Source organism: Ovis canadensis, chromosome 3 (assembly GCF_042477335.2).
Source record: "Ovis canadensis isolate MfBH-ARS-UI-01 breed Bighorn chromosome 3, ARS-UI_OviCan_v2, whole genome shotgun sequence".
In the NCBI taxonomy this organism is placed as follows: Eukaryota; Metazoa; Chordata; class Mammalia; order Artiodactyla; family Bovidae; genus Ovis; species Ovis canadensis.
In genome coordinates, this window is record NC_091247.1 from 93,668,084 (window position 1) to 93,687,861 (window position 19,778).

A 19,778-nucleotide genomic window follows, 5' to 3' on the forward strand; every position below is an offset into this window, starting at 1 on the left:
AGGAAATGCTAGGTGGCTATCACTTTTGACTCTAATGGGCTTAGAACTTGGTTAAATTGAAGCCAGGTGAATGCTAGTTGGACAAACAGAGGGCCTCTGTGATGGGAGTCAGCTCTAGCAACAGTGGCATGGGGCCACGCACATGTTTTCCTCACATCCTTCTAAGGGAGGCAGAACTTACCATTTCGCACCAGGGGCTGCCCTGACTTCTGAGGCCCTTTCCAGTTCAGGTGGCCAGGTGTAGGTCTGGTGACAACTCTGAGGCCCGCAGACCTGGGGCTGGGGGACGCTGACTCTCCTTTCTCCATGCTTGGTCTAGGGTGTAGATGAGTTCATGGGACGCTGCATCTGCCAGCCAAGCCTGGAACGGATGCCCCGGCTGGCCTGGTTCCCACTGACGAGGGGCAGCCAGCCCGCCGGTGAGCTGCTGGCCTCTTTTGAGCTCATCCAGAGAGAGAAGGTGAGGCTGGTCCACGTCTGGATGCAGGAGGCCCGGGTCGGGAGCGCCTGGCCGGGGAGGGTGGGAGGCCCAGCGAAGGGATGGTCTGATGGAGGGGAGGGGCCTCGGATACATTCTTCCCTCACCAAGGGCCTGCGTTTCGCGGAGAGCACTGAAGGGCCACCTCTGGATCTTAGGCCTCCTGCCGGAACCAGTTTTGTCCATCTTTTCTCAACCCAAATCAAGACGTGATCTACACTGGGGCAGAAAGTTGCAATCTGAACTGTGTTCAAATGTCTAAGTCCTCTGGTCATTGCATGTGTTTTTCCTGACACAGTTTCTGGGAGAAAGACCTCTGTCCTCTGCTTAGGGGGCCTAATTGTCCTGGGGAAGGGGACTTCAGGGACAGGGCAGGACAGGCCGTCTGTTCTAGTGCTGGCTCACCACAGCCTAGCCGTGTGACCCTGGCCAGCCACTTCCCTGCTATAAAATAGGGGGTTTGGGTTAGAGCCGTGTCTTCAAATTTGCTCTTGGTGTGATGTGAACCTCTAAAATGTAAGCCGTCCAGAAGTGAGGCTGCTGTGGTGGAAGTGTCTGGAGGGGACATGGCATACTGCTAACCTGGCTTCCCCTGCACCTGCCTACCAGGCACTTCCCAGGAATCCCGAGGCTTTCCAGGAATAGTCTGCAGATCCTGGGACTGTCCAATCACAGACATATTCCATGAGTGTCAACTTGTGGTTGGGAATGTGTTTGCTTGGCCAGGGCAGAAAGGATGCTGGTGGGGCCTTGGGTGACAGGCGCCTAACCAGAGGTCTTTTTTTCACCCTAGCCGGCCATCCACCATATTCCTGGTTTTGAGGTAAGGCTCACTCTTAACTTTGCTTCTTCAAGCTCACCCCCTCCCCGTGTTTGCAGCCCCCTCCCAGGCTAGGAAGGGCAGTAGGCACATGTCACCACAATCCTGCCTTCAAGCCGAGGAAGGTGTGGGTGAGGTCTTAGGGGCAGGGTGGGTGGGGGCTGGGGTCCCTGCCTAGCTCAGGCTTCCCTGCCTTTTTTCCCTGAGAAGTCCAAGGATCACAGAAGACTCAGATGGAAGGGACCACATCGGTCATCCAGCCCAGTGGCTGTCTGCTGGGCTGTGTGTTAGAATCCCTTGGATAGATTTAATACTCACCAGTGCTCAGTGCCAGCACAGACCAAACGCAGTACAATCTTTTGGGGCTGTGGCTCAGGCACTGGTATCATTCAAAGCTGCCCTGGAGATGGGACTGTGTAGCCAGAGCTGAGAACTGTTGACTCAGGCCAGTGGTTCTTAGCATAGCATCACCAAGGTAGGTATTGTTAGAAATGCCAAACTGGGGTCCCACTTTGGACCTACTGAAGCCAACTCTGAGAGGCAGTGCAGCACCTTGGGTATTTTCGAGCCCTCCAGGGGCTTCCCTTTCAGAATCACTCATCTGTCAGAAAGTCTGATCAACTGACTATAGTTCCCAGCTCAGTGTTCCCACTGAGATCCAGTTTTCTTTCCTCTGCTAGTGATGGGGACTTGGTTCCCATCACCCTCCTCCCCTTCCTTCTCCTGAGGGTCATGAAAAATGTACACCTTTTTCTGGTACCTGGGCTGACTTGATTTGAGAATCGTATACTTGGCCAAGGGTTGCCCAGCGGCAGCTTTGAGAGCCTAGGCAGTTGGGCTCTGTCCAGAAGCCTCCCTGCTTATGAGGCAGGGAAGTGAAAACGTTGAGTCGCTCAGTCGTGTCCGACTCTTTGTGACTCCGTGGACTCCTGCCAGGCTTCTCTGTCCATGGGATTCTCCAGCCAAGAATACTGGAGTGTGGGTAGCCATTCCCTTTCCCAGGGCATCTTCTCGACCCAGGGATCGAAGCTGGGTCTCCTACATTCCATGCAGATTCTTTACTGTCTGAGCCACCAGGGAGGCCCAGAGCAGCAGGGAGCCCAGACACATTTGCAGGTAGTTCTGTATAAGACCTCCTCCCATCCCTTTCATCTCACTCCCTCTCCTGCTCCCTGTCCAGTCCAAGCACCAGCTCTCAGGTCCGCCAGCCCTGCGCATCAAGCTGCTCCTCGGTTCTCCAAGTCCATAGCTCCAGCAGCAGCTCCAGGGATCAGTCCTGACTGCAGCCTAGGACTGACGCACAGGGCCTGGGACCCCCCACCACCTGTAGTCAGTCAGTCTCCTTTCTTCTGTCACTTTTAGAGATGCCTGGGCTCTAGGGTCACGTTTGGCCTCTCCTAGCAGTTTCTCTGCATCAGCGTCTGTTGTACCTTCTTTCTTCATTGCAGGGACCAGACAGAGAGTGTGTCTGGGCAGCACACCCCCCTCACCCTAGATGGGAAGCGTTTTCTGTTGGCTCCTTTAGGGGGATATCTGGCATGCTGGGCTTTGCCCCAGCCTAGTGCTCCTTGTCACTAATGGTGAACTTCTTTCCTCTGGCTCTCCTCCCTCCACCGTCTCCTGGATGTGGACTGCCCCATGGTGGGGTCCAGGTGCAGGACACAACAGGGATCCTGGAAGAGGTGAGCTGGACCCTCACAGCTGGGGCCTGTGGCTGGGTGGGCGGGCAGAGACAGAGGGAAGAGGAAGGCCATGCCCGGGAACCTAGCGCTCCAGTGTGTGGCTGTCACATGGTCCCCTGTGTGGATTTCATTTCCCGCTCTTTGCATGGATCCAAGGTTGCCTGGGCTGTGTCCTGATGTGATTCTGGCCTTAAGTGGATTGCTGCTATGTTGGAAGTCACATTTACCCAGACCCCAGGGACAGCAGTACGGAGCCTCATCTGGCTGAGTACCAGGTGGAATGTTTTCAAGAATGAACATGTTCATAAGGGGACAGAATAGTCAAAGAAGCCTTGCTGGCGGAGGTGGCATTAGGCATTAGATATTGTTGCAGTGCTTAGGAAAAAGGTGGGGAACATGCCTTTGACCCAACAGAGCAAGTGCCAGTTTGGGGACTGGCCGGTTTAGGGTATAGCGTGGGTTGGGGATTCCTAGGTTCTGGGAGAAGCCTGGAGTTTGCATCCAAAAGAAGCAAGGCTGTGTCCTTTGCCATGGCGGATGAGGAGCACCTTTCTTTATGGCCTCCCGTGAACGTGTGAGTGGGTGCTCCTGACTGAGCTGGGGCAGAGGCCTGGGCAGAGAGACAGGAAGGAGAGCCCTGGTCAGATGGGGGCTGGGAAAAGGGCAGCCACTTCCTGCCAACAGGGAATCCCCAGGCTGGGAGCGGACACCATTTGACATTTTCAGTGCAATTTGGACTTGAAGCACAGGGTCAGGATGTGGGATTCGCAGGCCTGGCGCCCCTTACCTCACTTCCTTCAGCTCCCAGACCGAGGTGGGGTCCGCCAAGTGAGCTGGCTGTAATTGCGCCTGACAGGCAGCCTCCTACTTCTGGCTGCAGTTGCGAAAGACTGCCGATTTGGAAAGGGGACCGGAGTCCTGTCCGGGGAAGCAGCACGGAGCCCTCTCTCTTGATTGAGAGCGTTCTGTGGCCAAAACCCACAGCCTGCTCTGAAGAAGACCCAGCCCAGGGATGAGTTATTAAAAAAAGTTAAAATCCTTAATAACTGGATTTGTAATATATAACAGTGGAGGCTCAGATTCCAAGAGCAGGATCTGGCTGTGGTCTTGTCAGGAAGCAAATCAAAATCTGCAGCTTTGGGGCCAGAGCCCGACAAGGGCCAAGTGTCTTACTGCAGGGCCGGCCGGCCACAGGCCGAGGTGGGTATGGGTTAGCAGCGCCAGAGGAGAGCAAGTCCTGAGGGTTTGCTGGGCACAGGGCTGGGCTAGCACCTCCCAAGGGTCCTAGGCCCAGGAGGGTGGATGGAGTATCAGCTGGTCTAGGGAACCATCCCAGAAGGTGATCCATGACCCCTTCATCCCCAGAGGTGGCCCTCAGATCACCCTGTCCCTCTGCATTTGAAGGCTAAGGTTCAGGCCGAGGTCCTGAGTCCTTTCTGGTTTTAAGAATCCCTGGGGACCGGGTGGAGGCAGGTTAGTCTTCCTGCTGCCTCTGGTCCTGCAGGAAGCCTGATGCCTTAGCAAGATTTTTCTGTCTTCCTTGCTGCAGCCAGGCTCCTGTTTGGTATCCCTCATTCAGCCCCCTCCAGGCTCCCAGCTTGATCCCTGTGAAGAGTGCTCCAGCCATGACCTGCGAAAGCCCTGCCGGGAGCTTAGATTCTAGGCCACTGGCCATGGGGGCCCTCGAAAGTCTGGGAGCAGAGATGGGTGTGTTAGGAAGCTGACTGGCTGCAGAGAGGTGTGGGTTGGGGAGCGAGGGGTTAGGAGAGACCAGCTAGGAGGCTTTTGAGATTGATGTGAGGGGGGCCTAGGCCAGAGAGGGAAATGGAGAGAAACAGTGACTCTGGAGGGTGGTTTAAGGACAGCCGCTCCAGTGGGGATGGCCTTTGGGACAGCAGGCGTGGGTGGGAGGCGGGAATGAGGTGAGAGGCCACTCCCCGGGCTGAGGACTCCTACAGCTGGAGGCCAGTGGGGATGGCTTCCTGGAAGAGATGACTCTGTGCTCCCTTTGGGGGTCCAGTGCCTTGGGCTAGGGGCATGGGTGGTGGGCAACGAGATTTCCCCTATGCCAGGCATTTTGCCCACCTGGAGGGCCCCTCTCTGAGTGCTCTTGGTGGGGAAAGGAGACTGTTGCATTGCATCCTTGAGGTTTTGCTGTGGGGGAGACCCAGGTTCTCGGGGAGGGAGGGGACAGCTGCTTCCCAGGCAGCCCCCAGCCTTCCTATCTGTCCCTTGCTGTTGGCTCCTCTTCTGAATCCTCGCTCTTCCCCTTGTCCAGCTCTGCTTCTGCGTTTCCCTCTTTCTCTGTTTGCTCCTTGGCCCGGACCTGCTCTCTCCCTCCTTCTCCCGCCTCTTCTGAGCCCTCTGTCTCGTTTCTTTTCCTTTTTGTCTGGAGAACAAAGGCAGTCTGCGCTGCCAAGGGGAATGAGTTCAAAGAAACTGCAATTTTAGATTTCCTGAAAAATGGAGAGCACACAGGCACGTGTAAGTGTGTGCAAATGTATACACTCATGAGAGCATGTATACGTGCGTGCACACACACACACACACACACACACTGCAGAAGAGGTGATGGCAGATTCCTTAATAACTGAGGGCCCCCGAGCCAGTGCAGAGGAAGGCCCTTTCTGGGGACCCTTGAGGTGGGATCGGGGCTTGTGGTCCTGAGTACCTCAGGGGGCGTGGTTCGGAATACTGCCCTTGGTTCTGCTACTCCTGTCTTGCCCCGTGGATGGATGTCCTGGAAGAAGGCAGAGCAGACTCATGGATTTTTTGCTGTGATTTGGGGGCCAACCAGATGTCACTCCATCCCCCTCCTAATCCAGGCAACAGGCTATGGCTTTTAGTCTGAGATATCCAGGAGATGTACCCTCCTGCACCCCCAAATCCTCCAGAAGGAAAAATTTGGTGTTTTGCAATCAGGGAAATAAGCCCAGTGGTTCCCCCCCGCCCCCCCCCCCAACCAGCCCCCTATCCCTCCCCCAAGGCTTTAATTTAAAACACTGTTTTTCCTGGGAAGTGTAATTAGAGCAGCATGTTGTTCCTAACGAGCTGGGTGGGGCAGGCAGACAGTGGAGCCCTCCCAGCCCGCCTGGCTGGAGCTCCCCAAGGAGCCTGAGTCTGAGCGTTCAGAGGGTCCCCTGACTGTGCCCTGCAGGGTGGAGTGGGTGTCTATGGGCTACTGGTCGCGGCACTGCCCTTGGTGGCTGGAGGGGCCGCCTGCACTTGCCCCTCCACTGGGGATGAACACAAGGCTGTCTAGTGTGGTGGCCTCTAGGACTGGGAGACGAAGCAACCCTCATGGCCCATGGCCTTGATTCCCTGCACTGAACTGGCCAATAGGGTGGATAGATGAAAGTGGGTAGAGGGTGGATTCTGCTCAAGTGGGAGACAGAGCCTCATCTGTCCTTGAGACCTTGTCCTCTTGGCCTGCACTATCTCGGTGAGCACTCTGCTCACCTGTAGAGCCCCATCCGTGCAGCAGCCCTGGGTCTGCCTTCCATTCAGGCAGGGTGGGGAGCCCCCTGTTGTGTGGCTGCCCCTGAGGTCTGTGGTCCTGAGAGTCCCCGGTCACCCTTAGGACAGTGAATCAGGACACCCCTGTGGTGCTTTCAGCCTGCATCCGCCCCCTCCCTGGCCGGCTGTGCTGACAGGGGTCGCAGCAGCCCATCCCACTGAGAATCGCTGCCCAGGAAGGAGGTGTTGTGCCTCTCAGATGGGCTCGACTGGATGGAGAAACTTGGGCACAGGAGTGGCCGTTTGGCTGGTACTATAGGACTCTCAAGTGTGAGATATTGGAGACCAGTCAGAACCTTGGGAGACTGGAGCCCAGGGTCACTTAGAGGGAAAAGAAGTCAGAGAGAGGGTAGTAAGGAGTTTCTGGAGTGGTTGGGGAGATTTTCTGGAGGATGTAGAGTTTGAACTAGGCCCTAAAAGATGTGGTTGATTCTGGAAGATGGCAGAAGAAGCCCATGCAAACAGAGAGAGCCCTGAGCAGGCCCAGGGGAAGGAGGCTGGTGAGGATGCAAGGCTGTTGCAGACAAGAGTGTTGGGAAGGATGGAGAGTGTATTGGAGTAAGTTCTTTCTCCTCCCAGCCCCCCTCCATTCACCCTCTGCCATCCCTCTCTCCCTTCAATCATCTGATCCTAAGCCTCTGTTTATTGGACAGGGGATTCAGCTGTGGTCCCTGCGTGCAGAATTGCTAGTTTAACAAGTCAGTTGGGGTAGTTTAGTCATTAAGTCGTGTCCGACTCTTGCTACCCCATGGATTGTAGCCCGTCAGGCTCCTCTGCCCATGGGATTTCCCAGGAAAGAATACTGGAGTGGGTTGCCATTTCCTTCTCCAGGGGGTCTTCCCGACCCAGGGATCAAACCCACGTCTCCTGCATCTCCTGCACTGCAGACAGACTCTTAACCACGGAGCCACCTGGGAAGCCCCTTGGTTTAACATGGGACACAGACAAATGAACACATAGAAATGACAAGGGTGATGTGTCTTTCAATGGGACAAGTTGCTCTGGAAACTGTGGGGTGCTTAACTGAAACTTGGGGCTCCAGGGAAGACTTAAAGACCCAGAGTCTGAATTGGAGGTAGCCAGATGAAGTGGGTAAAGAGGCCTTTGGATAGGAGGACCAGTGAGCTCCAACCTCACAGAGAATCTGGTGCCTCCTGCAGCCTGCTGGCATTCAGAAGGATGGGTGTTGAGTGTTTCTGGGGAGGTGGCTGGTCACTGCTTGGGGTCCTGCAGTGGAAAGTTAGTGGTGAGGCGTGAGACCAGAGAGGTCAGCAGAACTAGAAGATGAGGGGTCTTGGAGGCCGCGTCAAGGAGTTTGGGCTTCATCCTGAGTGGGTGGGGAAACTGTGAAGGGTTTTAAACAGAGTGACATTCTTAGAAATTGCCTCCTGGCTGCAGAGTACAGTTCTCACTCATTGTTGGAAGGAGATGCCAGATGCCAGATGCCAGAAGATGCCAGACGCCAGATATCACTTGTTGTGTTGTTGTTGTTTAGTTGCTAAGTTGGTCTGACTCATTTGCGACCCCATGGACTATAGCCTGCCCAGTCCCTCTGTCCATGGGATCTCCCAGGCAAGAGTCCTGGAATGGCTTGCCACTTGCTTCTCCGGAGGATCTTACCAACCCAGGGATTGAAACTGGGTCTCCTGCATCGCAGGGGGATTCTGTACTGCTGAGCCATCAGGGAAGCCCCAGATGTCACTTAGAAGGAGGCAAAAGAGGGTGGTGAGCCAAACCCAGGAAAGAAGATGGGTGCGTGGGCATGGGAGAGCTGTAGGAGACAGGTGTCTGAGGCTTGGGGATCAACAGAGGGGAGGGAGAGTCACAGGTTGCATTGGGCTTCACGGCTTGGCTGTCTGGGTGGATGGTGGGGCTGGTTTCTGAGATGACATTTGAAGAGAGTAGGTTTGAGGGGGAACTTAGAGAATCCAGTTTGGGACAAGTTCAGTGTGAGAAGCTGGAAGGACACATGGATGAAATAGCAGTAAGGTTGGAAATGTGAGTCTGGGGCTTAGGAGAGACGTGTGGGAGAAGAAAGCCTAGGAGAGGGCTGGGCTGAGGAGCAGGAGGAGCCTGCCTGGAGACACAGCCCACAGCGGGGAGAGAGGGCAGAGAGGCCAGTGGTGAGGAACCAAAGGGACCGTGCTAGGAAGGAGGCCGAGGTCACCTGGCCAGATGCTGCTGAGGGAGGGAGAGAGCTAGGAGCCTGTGAGCTGCGTTTGAGCTATCAGCAAGTTGTTGTTAATTTTGGAGAGAGAAATTTCCAGGGAGGGGGTGCAGAGGGCAGAGCGAGTGCATGGGGCCAAGGGTGGCCTGGAAGTGAGGCAGGGGTGGGGGATGGACGCAGCCCTTTTCGGGAAGCAAGGGAAGAGTAGCCACAGAGAGAAGGCGTGGACCGACCTGAGAGGCCATCTCGAGACCATCTGTAAATGAGGAAGGGAAACAGGCAGTGGATAGCCTGGAGAGCTGGGGAGGGCTGGATGGGACCGGCTTGGGGAGCAGAGCGTGGGGAGGCACAGATGCACTCTGACAATAAGTGTGCTCAGCGGGGAGGGGCAGAGGGCCACCTGACACCTGGCAGGAGGAGGGAGCCCCACAGAGGCGGGGATTCTGGGGAGTGGCAGCAAAGGGCAGGACCGAGGATGTCCCGGGGCTCCTGAGGGTGGCATGGCGGATGGAGGTGGCCTTGGGATGAGAATGGGGCGCCTGTGCCTGGTAAGCTGCCCCGCGGACACACCCCTAACTGCTCTTTCTGCTTGTCTCTCCTCCTGCCGGCCGGGCCTGGCCTCCGCAGCTGTGTGCACCTGCCTTCTTCCTCCAGGGCCTCCTGCCAACGGTACTGGAGCCCAGTCTTCTCCAGGTTCTTGTTCCCTGTCCTCCTCTGCGACCAGGTTCCTGCAGTGGGGAGCCTGGGGCACCGCACGGAGACACGAGTGTCCTCACGGGGAGCTCGGGGGAGCCCAGCGGGACGGTGGGGCATGGAAGTGAGGGACAAGCAACCAAAGGGATGCTGCCCAGAGTTTGGGGGCCTGGAGAGAAGTGTTCTGGGGGGAAATGTATTCCTGAGTTTTCCCGGTGATTTCAGGAGAACATTGCAACCGTGTGAGGAAGGTTTGGTCTTTCTGCCTCCCCACCCAGGAGCCTGGGGCTGCTCCCTTCCTGACCTCTTCTACTTGTCCATTTTATCATGGTCTTTGGGCCTTGGGCCCACGGTTGGCTGGGCATCAGCCTCGAGCAGGCCACGAGCAGGCTTCCAGGCATAACCTTTTTGAAAGTGAGGTGACCCCTGCTACGCAGTTGTCACAGCAGGTGGCCTTGCAGTGCCAAGGGTGGACACCAAGCCAGGCATGTCCACAGCGGCCAGGCCACTGCGGGCTCTGCCCCCAGCCTCCGGGGCACAGTCATGTGGACTGTGGCGTGCACAGCAGCCCTGGGTGTGCCCAGGGCCGCCCTGCTCATCACTCTTCCTCATGATGGCATCTGTTTCAGTCTGAGAATGCAGGTGCGTCCTGCATCTTGTCACCTGCCTTGTGGGTCTGGAGGAAAATGATGAATTTCTTCATGTTGTGCTTTGGTGACACTGGGATAGCCATGAAGCTGGGGCTGTTCTGAGAGGTGCCTCTGATGGCTCAGCTCTGCTCAGTCAGTGGGGTTGGTCAACAGCAACTCTAGTGACGAAAACAGCGGCACTACCAACAGCACACTGGTCGCTACAGTCCCTGCTCTTTATTAAGCATCTCCCATGTGCCAGAAACACTTCACATTTGTTCTCTTGTTAAATTCTCAGAGCAATTTTGTAAGGGTGTCATCCTTGATCTTCACATGAGTGTACTGGACCACAGAGTTTGAATAATTTGCCCACGGTCAGACAGCTCAGAAGCCGCAAGGTTAGGACTAGGACCAAGGTCTGGTTTGATTTTAGAAATCAGTACCGCCGCAGGTCAGTGTGCCGTGGGCAGGAGTGACAGCTGGGGTTGGCTGTGAAGGGACGAGGTGGGAGGAAGGGGGTGTGTTTCAGCGCTCCAGCTGTCCCACCATTGACGTCAGGGCATCTGCAGATGGATGCACGTCCTTTGAGAAGGAGCCCAGAGCGAGTCAGCTTGGAGAACGAACCCAATGACTCCATTGCTTCTTACTGCAATTATGTGAGGCAAGCTCTGTAGAGCGCACAGCACAGCCCTTGGATTCATAGCTGACGTCTCCTGGGTGTCAGGGCCTTCGTAGACGGGTGGTCAGGTTGTGCACTGCGTGAGCACACTGGGTCTACGGGAGTGCGATTTCCAGGGCAGGCATTGGACATTGGTATTTATTATAGTAGCTTCCAGCAGGTGGCAGTAAAGTGTCTTGTTCCAATAAAGTAGTAAACTAGGATGATTTTCTGACATGGAAGTAAAGAGCTTTAAGAAAGGGACATCTTTTTCTAATTGTCACAAAGTTGCCATGTGGACTCCTATTGAGAGTTTACATGAACCAGGAACTCTTTTAAATGTTATCAACTTCTTCAAGCCTCACATTAAGCTTTAGAGGTTGATAATTTTTAATAACCATTTTGTAGATGAAAACCCTCGAGCCATAGAGGAGTGAAATAACTTACTTAACTCAGTAAGTGGTGGAGTTGAGATTCGTTCACACCCAGAGCCCATGTTCGTAACCACTGCCAGACGTGGTAGTTGTCTAACCCACAGGGATACCTGCTTCTGGTGCTTCAGCTGCTTCCCTATGTATTAATAGCTCTTCAGGATTCTCGCCCAAGTCTTTTTTGGCAGACCCATGGCAGGCAGAATTGCCCCCCTGGCCTCTTGCCACGGTGTGGAGGCGCCTCCCCAGCAGGCCGGTTGGCGCCTGGGGTGGCAGGCTTTTGCAGCCCTGCCTCCTGTTTGTAAGTGCCTCTTCTGGCTCACAGTGCAAGCTTTCTGCGCAGGCGTGCCACACCTCAGGACAGGTGCGAGAGGCGGGATTTGGGGGCTGGCCAGTGTCTGTGGATCTGTGGGGGCTGGAGATGGAACACAGGGTGGGTGATCAGTTGGGAGGGTCTGAGCTGGACACGGGAGCGGCTAGCAGGTGGGCATGTGGTCCTCGGGACTGAGACGGGCTGACGTGGACGTGTCAGGGTGGGCTGGACAGTGCACGTGTGTGCAGTGTGTGCACGTGTGTGGGACAGGGACTGGGACCCCCGGGCGGCTCATTGTTGGGAGGAGTCGTGGCCTGGGGCTTGTCTGAAGCAGACTCACCTGACTCCTGGGCCGAGGTGCTGGCGTTGTGGCCCTGGAGAAGAGGGTGCCTGGGAAACTGACTGAGCTCTTGTTCCTGTCTGCCCGCTTGCCCCCTTGTGTCCTCGCCGCTCTATTTCTGTGTCTCTCCACACACGCTCTTTCTTTCCATCTCATCTGTCCTCCTTTCTTGTCTTTCTGCCTTGGGCTTCCTCCTGCCTTTCTCTCCCTTCTACCTCGTGCCCTGCAGTCAGAGGACACGGACCTGCCCTACCCGCCGCCCCAGAGGGAGGCCAACATCTACATGGTCCCCCAGAACATCAAGCCGGTTCTCCAGCGCACCGCCATCGAGGTGAGCCTGCCCCCACCACGGGGGTGGGGGTTGGGGGCCTCCCCTTTTCTGGCCCAGCCTTGCCCGGGCCTGGGGCCTTTCCAGCTGCTCTCCTCATTCCACACCCCCAGATCTTGGCGTGGGGTCTTCGGAACATGAAGAGCTACCAGCTGGCCAGCGTGTCCTCCCCGAGCCTGGTGGTGGAGTGCGGGGGCCAGTCTGTGCAATCCTGTGTCATAAAAAACCTCCGGAAGAACCCCAACTTCGACATCTGCACCCTCTTCATGGAAGTGGTGAGCCTGACCTCCCTGCGGTCTGCTGCCTACCGGAGTCCTGGTGCTTAGAATTTCCTTGCAGCCCCAGGCAGCCTGGGGTCCAGCTCCCTGCAGGATTCTGCCTGGCTCATGGTCTCGCTCCCACCTCCTTTGAGAACAGGAGGAAATGCTCGCTGTCTCCTTCCTGGAGGATCCGCAGCCTGCGCACAGCACAGAGGGCACCAGCTTGGTTCCGCCTCCCCAGATCCCGAGCCCATGGGAGTCCCAAGGACCCACCTGTGGCTGTTTCCTCTCTCAGGGCAGGCCTCAGTCCCCCGGTGCCGTCTGCCAGGGCTTTGACCTTCGGGGATTCCTCCAAATCTTCCTGGACCTAGTCCTTCCCCACCCTGGGCCTTTGCAGAGGGGCTCACCCCTGTGGCCTTTGGCCCCAGGCCCCTCCAGCAACCTGGTTTGCCTGGGCTTAGTGACCAGAGTAAGGCAAATCTGAGGGAAGGAAAATGGTTTGCAAGATGAAAGTGCTGTAGAAATTCCAGGCCCAATGGCTGTCAACAGAAGCCTCCTCTTGGCTGAACCAAAGCCACCACTGAAGGAGAGAATATAAATTATTTCAAGTTGTGTTCAAAGTGCTTTTAGGGTTGGGGGAGAAGAATCTGGGTCTGGAAGCCAACTCTTGAGTATCCACTTGGAGGGGGATCTGTCTGCGAGAACTGCTGAGTCCCGGGCCAGCTTCTCCCTTTTCCCCTTCCCTAGCCAGTGAGGGTTCAGGGAGAGGAGACTTGTTTTAACTTTGGGCTGAGCTGGGTGTGTTTGGGGGTTAAAGCTTGAGGGAAAAGTCAGCCTCTGCATGCAGCACTCAAGAGGCAGACAGAGAGGTGGGCGGCTTCTGCCCCACTGGCCCGCTCCTGGGCTGAGCTGACCACCGCTTTGGATTGACAGCCCTTGGGGGTTAGGTGTAGGTTGAGAGTCATTTTCTGCTCCTTGGACTTGTCCTGGGAAGCAGGGCTCTCCTCCCTCTGAGACCTCCCGGAGATGAGGTCAGGCTATTGTCCAGAGCTTCCCTCTTCCTCCACCCAGATGCTGCCCAGGGAGGAGCTGTACTGTCCCCCCATCGTGGTCAAGGTCATTGATAACCGGCAGTTTGGCCGCCGGCCCGTGGTGGGCCAGTGCACCATCCGCTCCCTGGAGAGCTTCCTGTGTGATCCTTACTCAGAGGAGAGTCCGTCCCCACAGGGCGGCCCAGGTAGGGGAGGGGCTCTTGATTGGTGGAGTGGGGGGCAGGGGGGCTGGGGCAGGTGGGCTCCCCAGCTGAGACACGTCCTGAAGCCCTCCTCTTACCTGAATGAGAAGTGAATTTTGCCCAGCTGATGGGAGGGAAGGGCGGGAATCTTGTCTTCCTCAGGGCCCCAGGCTGGGTCCTCCAGGGAGTGGGGGTTGATGCTGTGGTGAGAGGCTGCAGGAGAGGGAGACGCAGGGATCAAAGGGATGAGGAGAGAGGGAACTGGGGAGACGGGAGTGCGAAGGATGATACTGCGAGAGGGAAGGACTCGGGGGTGGGAGAGGAAGACACGAGTGAGAAGTGTGGCGAGACCCAAGGCCGAGTCTCATGGCTCGGGAGGGGTGAGTCCGCAGGGGAGCCCCTCTCAGGCCTGGACACTGCTGTCCCTCCAGATGACGTGAGCTTACTCAGTCCTGGGGAAGATGTGCTGATTGACATCGATGACAAGGAGCCCCTCATCCCCACCCAGGTAGGAAGGGTCCCTGGGCACAGACACTGGTTTACCCTCTCCCCCCGCCTTGCTCCCCTTCCTCATCACGCAGCCTCCATAAGACACTCCCCCGTAGCCTGGCGGCTGACACCTGACAGGTGGAGGGACCCAGTTAGGAGCTTTCAGCCTGGAGGGAGTGGGGCGGGGGCTTGCGGGAAACCATGTGGGTCTCCTGGGCAAGACCCAAAGCATCTGAGAAAAACAGCCCTGCACCTTGGAGGCCACGTGGAGGGCTTGCCCCTGGCGATCAGCAGGAAATCAGGATGGGGGGGGCAAGAAAGAGGGGAGCAGGACAGGGTGAGGAGCGACTGGCAGTCTCCGGGGTGCCCAGCCCCGTTGCTAGGACCTTCCTTGGGGGGAGATTCACCTTTGGGCTTGTGCTTGGTGGCACCCTGAAAGCAGCTTGAAGGAGGGGTCTGTGTTCAAGCCAGTAGTCCCTCGCGCCCCATCCCCTCCACCTGCGGGAGGGAGTAGGGGCAGGAGGAGGGCCTTGCTGCCAGAGTGTCCAAGAGGCAGCCCTTTGCTCTCTGCTCCGCCTGGTGAAGTGAAACTCGCTCTTTGCGACTCTTTCCGACTCTTTGTGACCCCATGGACTATACAGTCCATGGAATTCTCCAGGCCAGAATACTGGGGTGGGTAGCCTTTGCCTTCTCCAGGGGATCTTCCCAACCCAGGGATCGAACCCAGGTCTGCCACATTGTAGGCAGATTCTTTACCAGCTGAGCCACAAGGGAAGCCCCTTCTACCTGGTGACCCAGGCACCAATGCCAAACAGCATGGCAGGAGGCCTGTGGCATCTCTTACTAAGGGGGGATCACTCTTCCCACCTTGGACTCTGGGGGGCTGTGGGTCTTGTATGGCTGGGACCACCCAGCCTTATCACAGTGGAGATGGACACAGACCTCACTGTGAGCACCAGCCTTGAACAGTTCTGTTCCATCTGCTCCAGGTTGTTACCCTCTTGGCTTTGCTTGACCCTGGCTGCCCCATGGCACCTGGGGCTCCCAGAGCTTCTGGGCTGCCCAGAGCAGAGCCTTCCAGCCTACGTAGACAGCGCATGTGTCCTCAGGCCCAGAGCCTATTTATTCAGGGGTGGCATTTTGGAAGGGTTCAAATTTTTTAAACAATCAGTCAAATATTAGCCTTGAGAACAAGAAGACAACCTTGGGTGCTGGGTCAGTCTTGGGGTCCCGAAAGCTGTCCCTGAGATGTGCTTCCAGGGGCTTCTGTCTGACATTTAGGGTGAATTTCTGCTTCTTTCCATGCACTCATCTCTTTCATCGTTTTGCTACTTCCAAGGGGACATTGCTGGTGTTCCATCCTGGGCCACACTGCTGCTGACACAAGAGCTTTATAGTTGCTCTCAAGTGTCACTTGGGAGACCCGGGTTCGATCCCTGGGTCAGGAAGACCCCCTGGAGAAGGAAATGGCAATCCACTCCAGTACTATTGCCTGGAAAATCCCATGGACAGAGGAGCCTGGTGGGCTGCAGTCCATGGGGTCGCAAAGAGTCGGACAGGACTGAGTGACTTCACTTTCGCTTTCAAGTGTCACTGGAGCTAAGCATCCTCACAAGGTCCCAGCTGCCCACTTTCTCCCACCTCTCTGGCTCTCCAGGGCCCCACCCCACCACCCTTTCTGCTGGGGACACCTCTGGCCAGCACCGGTCACTCAAGACTCAGCCTAGGTGAGGTCAGCTCCTTCTAGGATTCTGCCCTGGCCTCTCCACTTCTGCAAGTCCTGTCTCTTATCTGGGTCACTGCACTTGCTTAAGTCATGCTGCCGCTGTAAACATTAGCTTGTTTCCTAGACTAGGCTCAGGGCAGTGAGTGGGGCCCATTCCTTTCTGTGTCCTCAATGCCAGCACAGGGCCTGGCTTAGAGGACGCATTCGAAGAAAGTCTGCCTGCCCAGATGGACAGATGGATGAGTGGATGGATGCCTGAGTAGATGGGTGGGTGGGTGGATAAATGGGTAGGTGGATCCTGCCTACTCTCTGTAGGAGCTTAGGAGGAGCTTCTCTTGCCTGAGGACACCAAATGGAAATTGCAAATACACAGAATTCGGCTGCACTCAAGGCTAGGGTGGGTATTTGTAGCTGAATGAGGCAGATAATTAGCCCCAAGCTTGGTGCCCTGCGCCGGCTCCCACCCTTCAGCGGGCTGTCTGGGTCTGTGTGGGGTAGCACAGGGCTGGCCCAGTAGGATTTCCGTTCTGTGCGTGCCGCCCTCAGAATGTCCACAGACTCAGATGGGGAGGCGCTGTGTCGGGGCCTGCTGGCTACAAGCACAGCCAGAGGCAGACAGTGAGTAGGCCCAGGCTGGACGTCCTCCCGGTGTTGACATGAGTGAACAGGGGCCGGGGTAGGAGCCAGAGCAGGGTCGGCAGTCTTTGTGGGAGGACATGGCTCTTGTTGCTGGCCAGGCAGAGGGTGGGGCTGGCTCACAGGGCCCCAGGGGTCCATAGGGAGAGGCGGCAGTGAGCTCCGCCTCCGCTGGTGGAGGAGGTTTGGATCCTGCCCTCATCCAGCTCTCTGTCCGATGGCGGAGGAGACACAACCTTATTGTCACGGAGCCCCAGGCAGGCAGGGAGACCTGTCCCAGTCTCTAGGGAGCCCTCTCTTGATGGGGTCTGATGGCAGCTTCAGGAAAAAGCAATTCTGTGTTGTGCTTTTCTCTGAGATCACTGTTCTGATTCGGCTGGTCCAGGAAATCTTTCACTGACTCTGTCTTGCAAATCCCTGGTGTAGGACTTGGGAGGACCGGGGCTGACTCAGGAGACTGTGGGTTCCAGACCCAGTGGGTCACCAGCTAGTTCTGGCTGGGCTCTTGTCCCCTGTCCCCTTCCCCAGTGCAGGTAGGATGGAGGGCCCTGGTCTCTGGGGACTGGAGGAGCAAGAAGTCTAGCAGAATTTGGGACTTTTCTGGCTCCTGTTTGTCTAACCTGTGTCTCCAGGCCACCTTACCATTCCCACTGTGACGCCACCTCTCCGCTGTGCTCATCAGCTGGGGCCGTGAATCCAGCAGAAGGCTCCTCCCCAGCTCCAAACGCTCTCTTCCCACATCTGGCTTCTGTCCTGGTCCCTCCTGTCTCCTAGCTCTGTCACCCCTTCTTGGCCAAAGAACCTTCTCCCCATCATCGCCCAGTTCCTGGGATGAGCTGCACATGCTGGAAAAAGTCACCAATGGCCTGATGCTCAGGTCACTGGGTTGACCACCACGGCTGAGCATTTCTCACGTTTCTAGAAATCTTTTGGTCCGTCGAGAGTGGCCAATTCTAGAGATGATCTGAAATGGATGTATGAGACAGAACTGTCCGCTTGGCCTTCCAGGGTTTGAAAGTGGGCACCCATCTCTGGGGGTGAGGAGGGTCGTGGCCTCCTGGACTCTGCTCTGTAGGGGACTGGGATAAGATAAACTCTCACATAGCAACCCCACAGTGTATTCTTGGTCTGTGCGGCTGTCCTTTGTGTAGATTTCAGAACCATAGCCTGGGGATAGGGGTGGTATGAGTGTGTGTGCGTGGGTAAGTGTGCATGAGGGGTGGGGGGCTGGGAGCAGATGTGTGTGCAGGCTCAGTGCTGCTGCTGTAAGCATCGTGGCCTTGATGCCTAACTTTCTGAGGGCAGGCCAGCGGTGTCCTCAGAGAGGGGCTCAGAGGTGTTTCAATCTGTCTAGAGCTCTCCTCGAAATAAAGGATATATTCATTTTTTTCTGATTATAAATATATGTCTATTATCTACAGTTGAGAAAATGTAGAAAAATAGTGAACAGACAGACAATGGCTCCAACCAGGAAGACAATGTGAATGAGCTGCTCCCAGCATTTCCTCTGTCCTGTCCTCCCCCCGCCGCCTCCCCGACTCCAGGCTGCTCTCCCTGTCCCATTCTGCCTCTGAGTCTGAATCAGGCTCTACTTTTACTTCCAAACAAACCTGGGGTCCTCGCCTCCTCGCCTGCTGGTTCTTGTGTTCTGATGAGGACGGGGGGAGAGTGGCAGTGCGGGAGGACACCTGGAGCTGGCTCCCCGCCGTTCCCTAGAGGGTCTTGAGGCCACGTGTGGGTGACACCCCTTGCCTATCCCACACATCCCCCACCTCCAGGCATGAAGGTGACCCTTTCCTGTTGCTCTGAGAGACCACCATGGGTAGGAGTAGCCTCTTGAAGTCTCCAGGGACTGGGGTGGGGGGATGTGTGTGGGCTGAGGAGGGCTAAAGAGGAAGAGAGAGCTCTTGGGAAGTCTCCCTTCCGGTGGGCAGAGACAGGAGGTCTGTGTGATGAATCCGTATGAGATGGTGAGAGTGATGGCAAAGCCATGAATGCTTGCTTAGTAGGGACACCAAGATCTGGGACTCTGAGCCTGCAGGGTCAGCATGGACAAAGTCATCAGGGAGCTTCTCTGAGGGGGCTGGTGAGAGGGGTTAGAACAGCAGTGGGGAGAGGAGGCCTTTCCTGGTGGGCAGAGGAGTAGGGCAAAGGCGTGGTGGTGGGCGGTGTGTGTCTCTGTGTGTGTGTGAACTGCGTGTGTGTGATGGTGTACTGAGTGTGTGTGTGTGTGTGTGCGCACACACGTGTGTGGTGGGCCTGGGAGGCTCTGGGGGAAATGCAGGCTAGTGTGCAGGAGGAGTCAGGAGGCTTGCTCTCCACGGGCATGGGGTGGGGTGCTGGGGCTGGCTGCTCCCTGGCTCCCGGCTCGGGCTAATTTTGAGCCGCCTGCTCCGGTTTTAGTCTCTGGGACGCCGTGAAGGTGGGAACGTGCTCCCAGAACCGGAGCAGCAAATTATGCCCGGATCCCAAAGGGGAACGTGTAATTTCGGAAGCTGGCCCAGACCTTTGGAGCACTATGTTTAGCTTTATTTTTTCTCCCTCTTGCACTGGTGAACTGCCGGTTTCCCTCTCACCTTTCCAAAAACGATCTGTATTAAAAATAACAATAAGGCTTCTGTGAGGTTCAGGATGAGAACCAGAGGGGCAGAGCTGCTGCCTGGCTGGGCCGGTCTCTGGGCCGCTGAGGGTTTTACGTGGAGTTCATCTGGTCGATTCAAGGGTCACGCCACCCGCGCCGCCCCCCCCCCCCCCCCCCCCCACGACATGTAGCCAGCCCCCTGGAATTCTCCAGCGGCGTGGCTGCGTGCCCGGTCGTTCTGCCCTCCTGCCTGTGCTGCTGGGCCTGAACAGCCGAGGGCTGGTTTAGGGGAGGCCAGGGTCCCCCTCAGTGAGGCTCCCTTCCCAGATCAGGGAGGGGACTGTGAGTTCCCAGTCTACCTCTTCTGCGTTTCCCTGACCCCAGGCGAATGGGTCTCCCTGCACCTTCCTGCTAAGGAAGGAAGGACACTGGGGCTTGGCCTCTTGTGGAGACTCCAAGAGCCCCCTGACCCAGGCTGAAAGGACAGAGGGTCTCCCTCCTGGCAGCTCTGGGTCCCCGCTCCAGTTACACCCCCTTCCCCTGCCTCCCTGGACTGTTTGCCCTGGCAGCGCTGCTTTATTCACACCTCTGCCCTTCACAACTCCTGTCTCCTCTGCCCACAAGGCATCTCCTGGCCACCTCCACCTAGACTGGAATGTGTCCCCCCAGGACCCCATCACCTCCTCCAGGACTATTTTAGTGGTGCCCCAAAATGTCACCCTGCCTGTAGCCCTGACCCCCACCAAGGCTCTCCTGGATCCTGCAGCCCAAGGATTCATCCTATAAAGTATGGATTC

At 56.7% G+C, this 19,778-nt stretch overlaps 1 protein-coding gene across 31 annotated transcripts in view; it reads left to right on the plus strand.

Annotated features, from left to right (window-relative positions):
• The window catches only part of DYSF (dysferlin), a 227,982-nt gene that overhangs the window by 145,821 nt on the left and 62,383 nt on the right, over nucleotides 1–19,778 (plus strand). For 17 of the 31 annotated variants that reach the window (XM_069583666.1, XM_069583664.1, XM_069583670.1 and 14 more), the window contains 7 exons: nucleotides 320–460; nucleotides 1,272–1,301; nucleotides 2,951–2,980; nucleotides 11,957–12,058; nucleotides 12,169–12,330; nucleotides 13,387–13,552; nucleotides 13,981–14,057. In XM_069583666.1, coding sequence (XP_069439767.1) covers nucleotides 320–460; nucleotides 1,272–1,301; nucleotides 2,951–2,980; nucleotides 11,957–12,058; nucleotides 12,169–12,330; nucleotides 13,387–13,552; nucleotides 13,981–14,057 — 708 coding nt within the window. Of the gene's footprint in view, nucleotides 1–319; nucleotides 461–1,271; nucleotides 1,302–2,950; nucleotides 2,981–9,290; nucleotides 9,357–11,956; nucleotides 12,059–12,168; nucleotides 12,331–13,386; nucleotides 13,553–13,980; nucleotides 14,058–19,778 lie in introns of all 31 variants that reach the window. The other 14 variants (XM_069583650.1, XM_069583662.1, XM_069583681.1 and 11 more) reach the window with 2 other exon arrangements.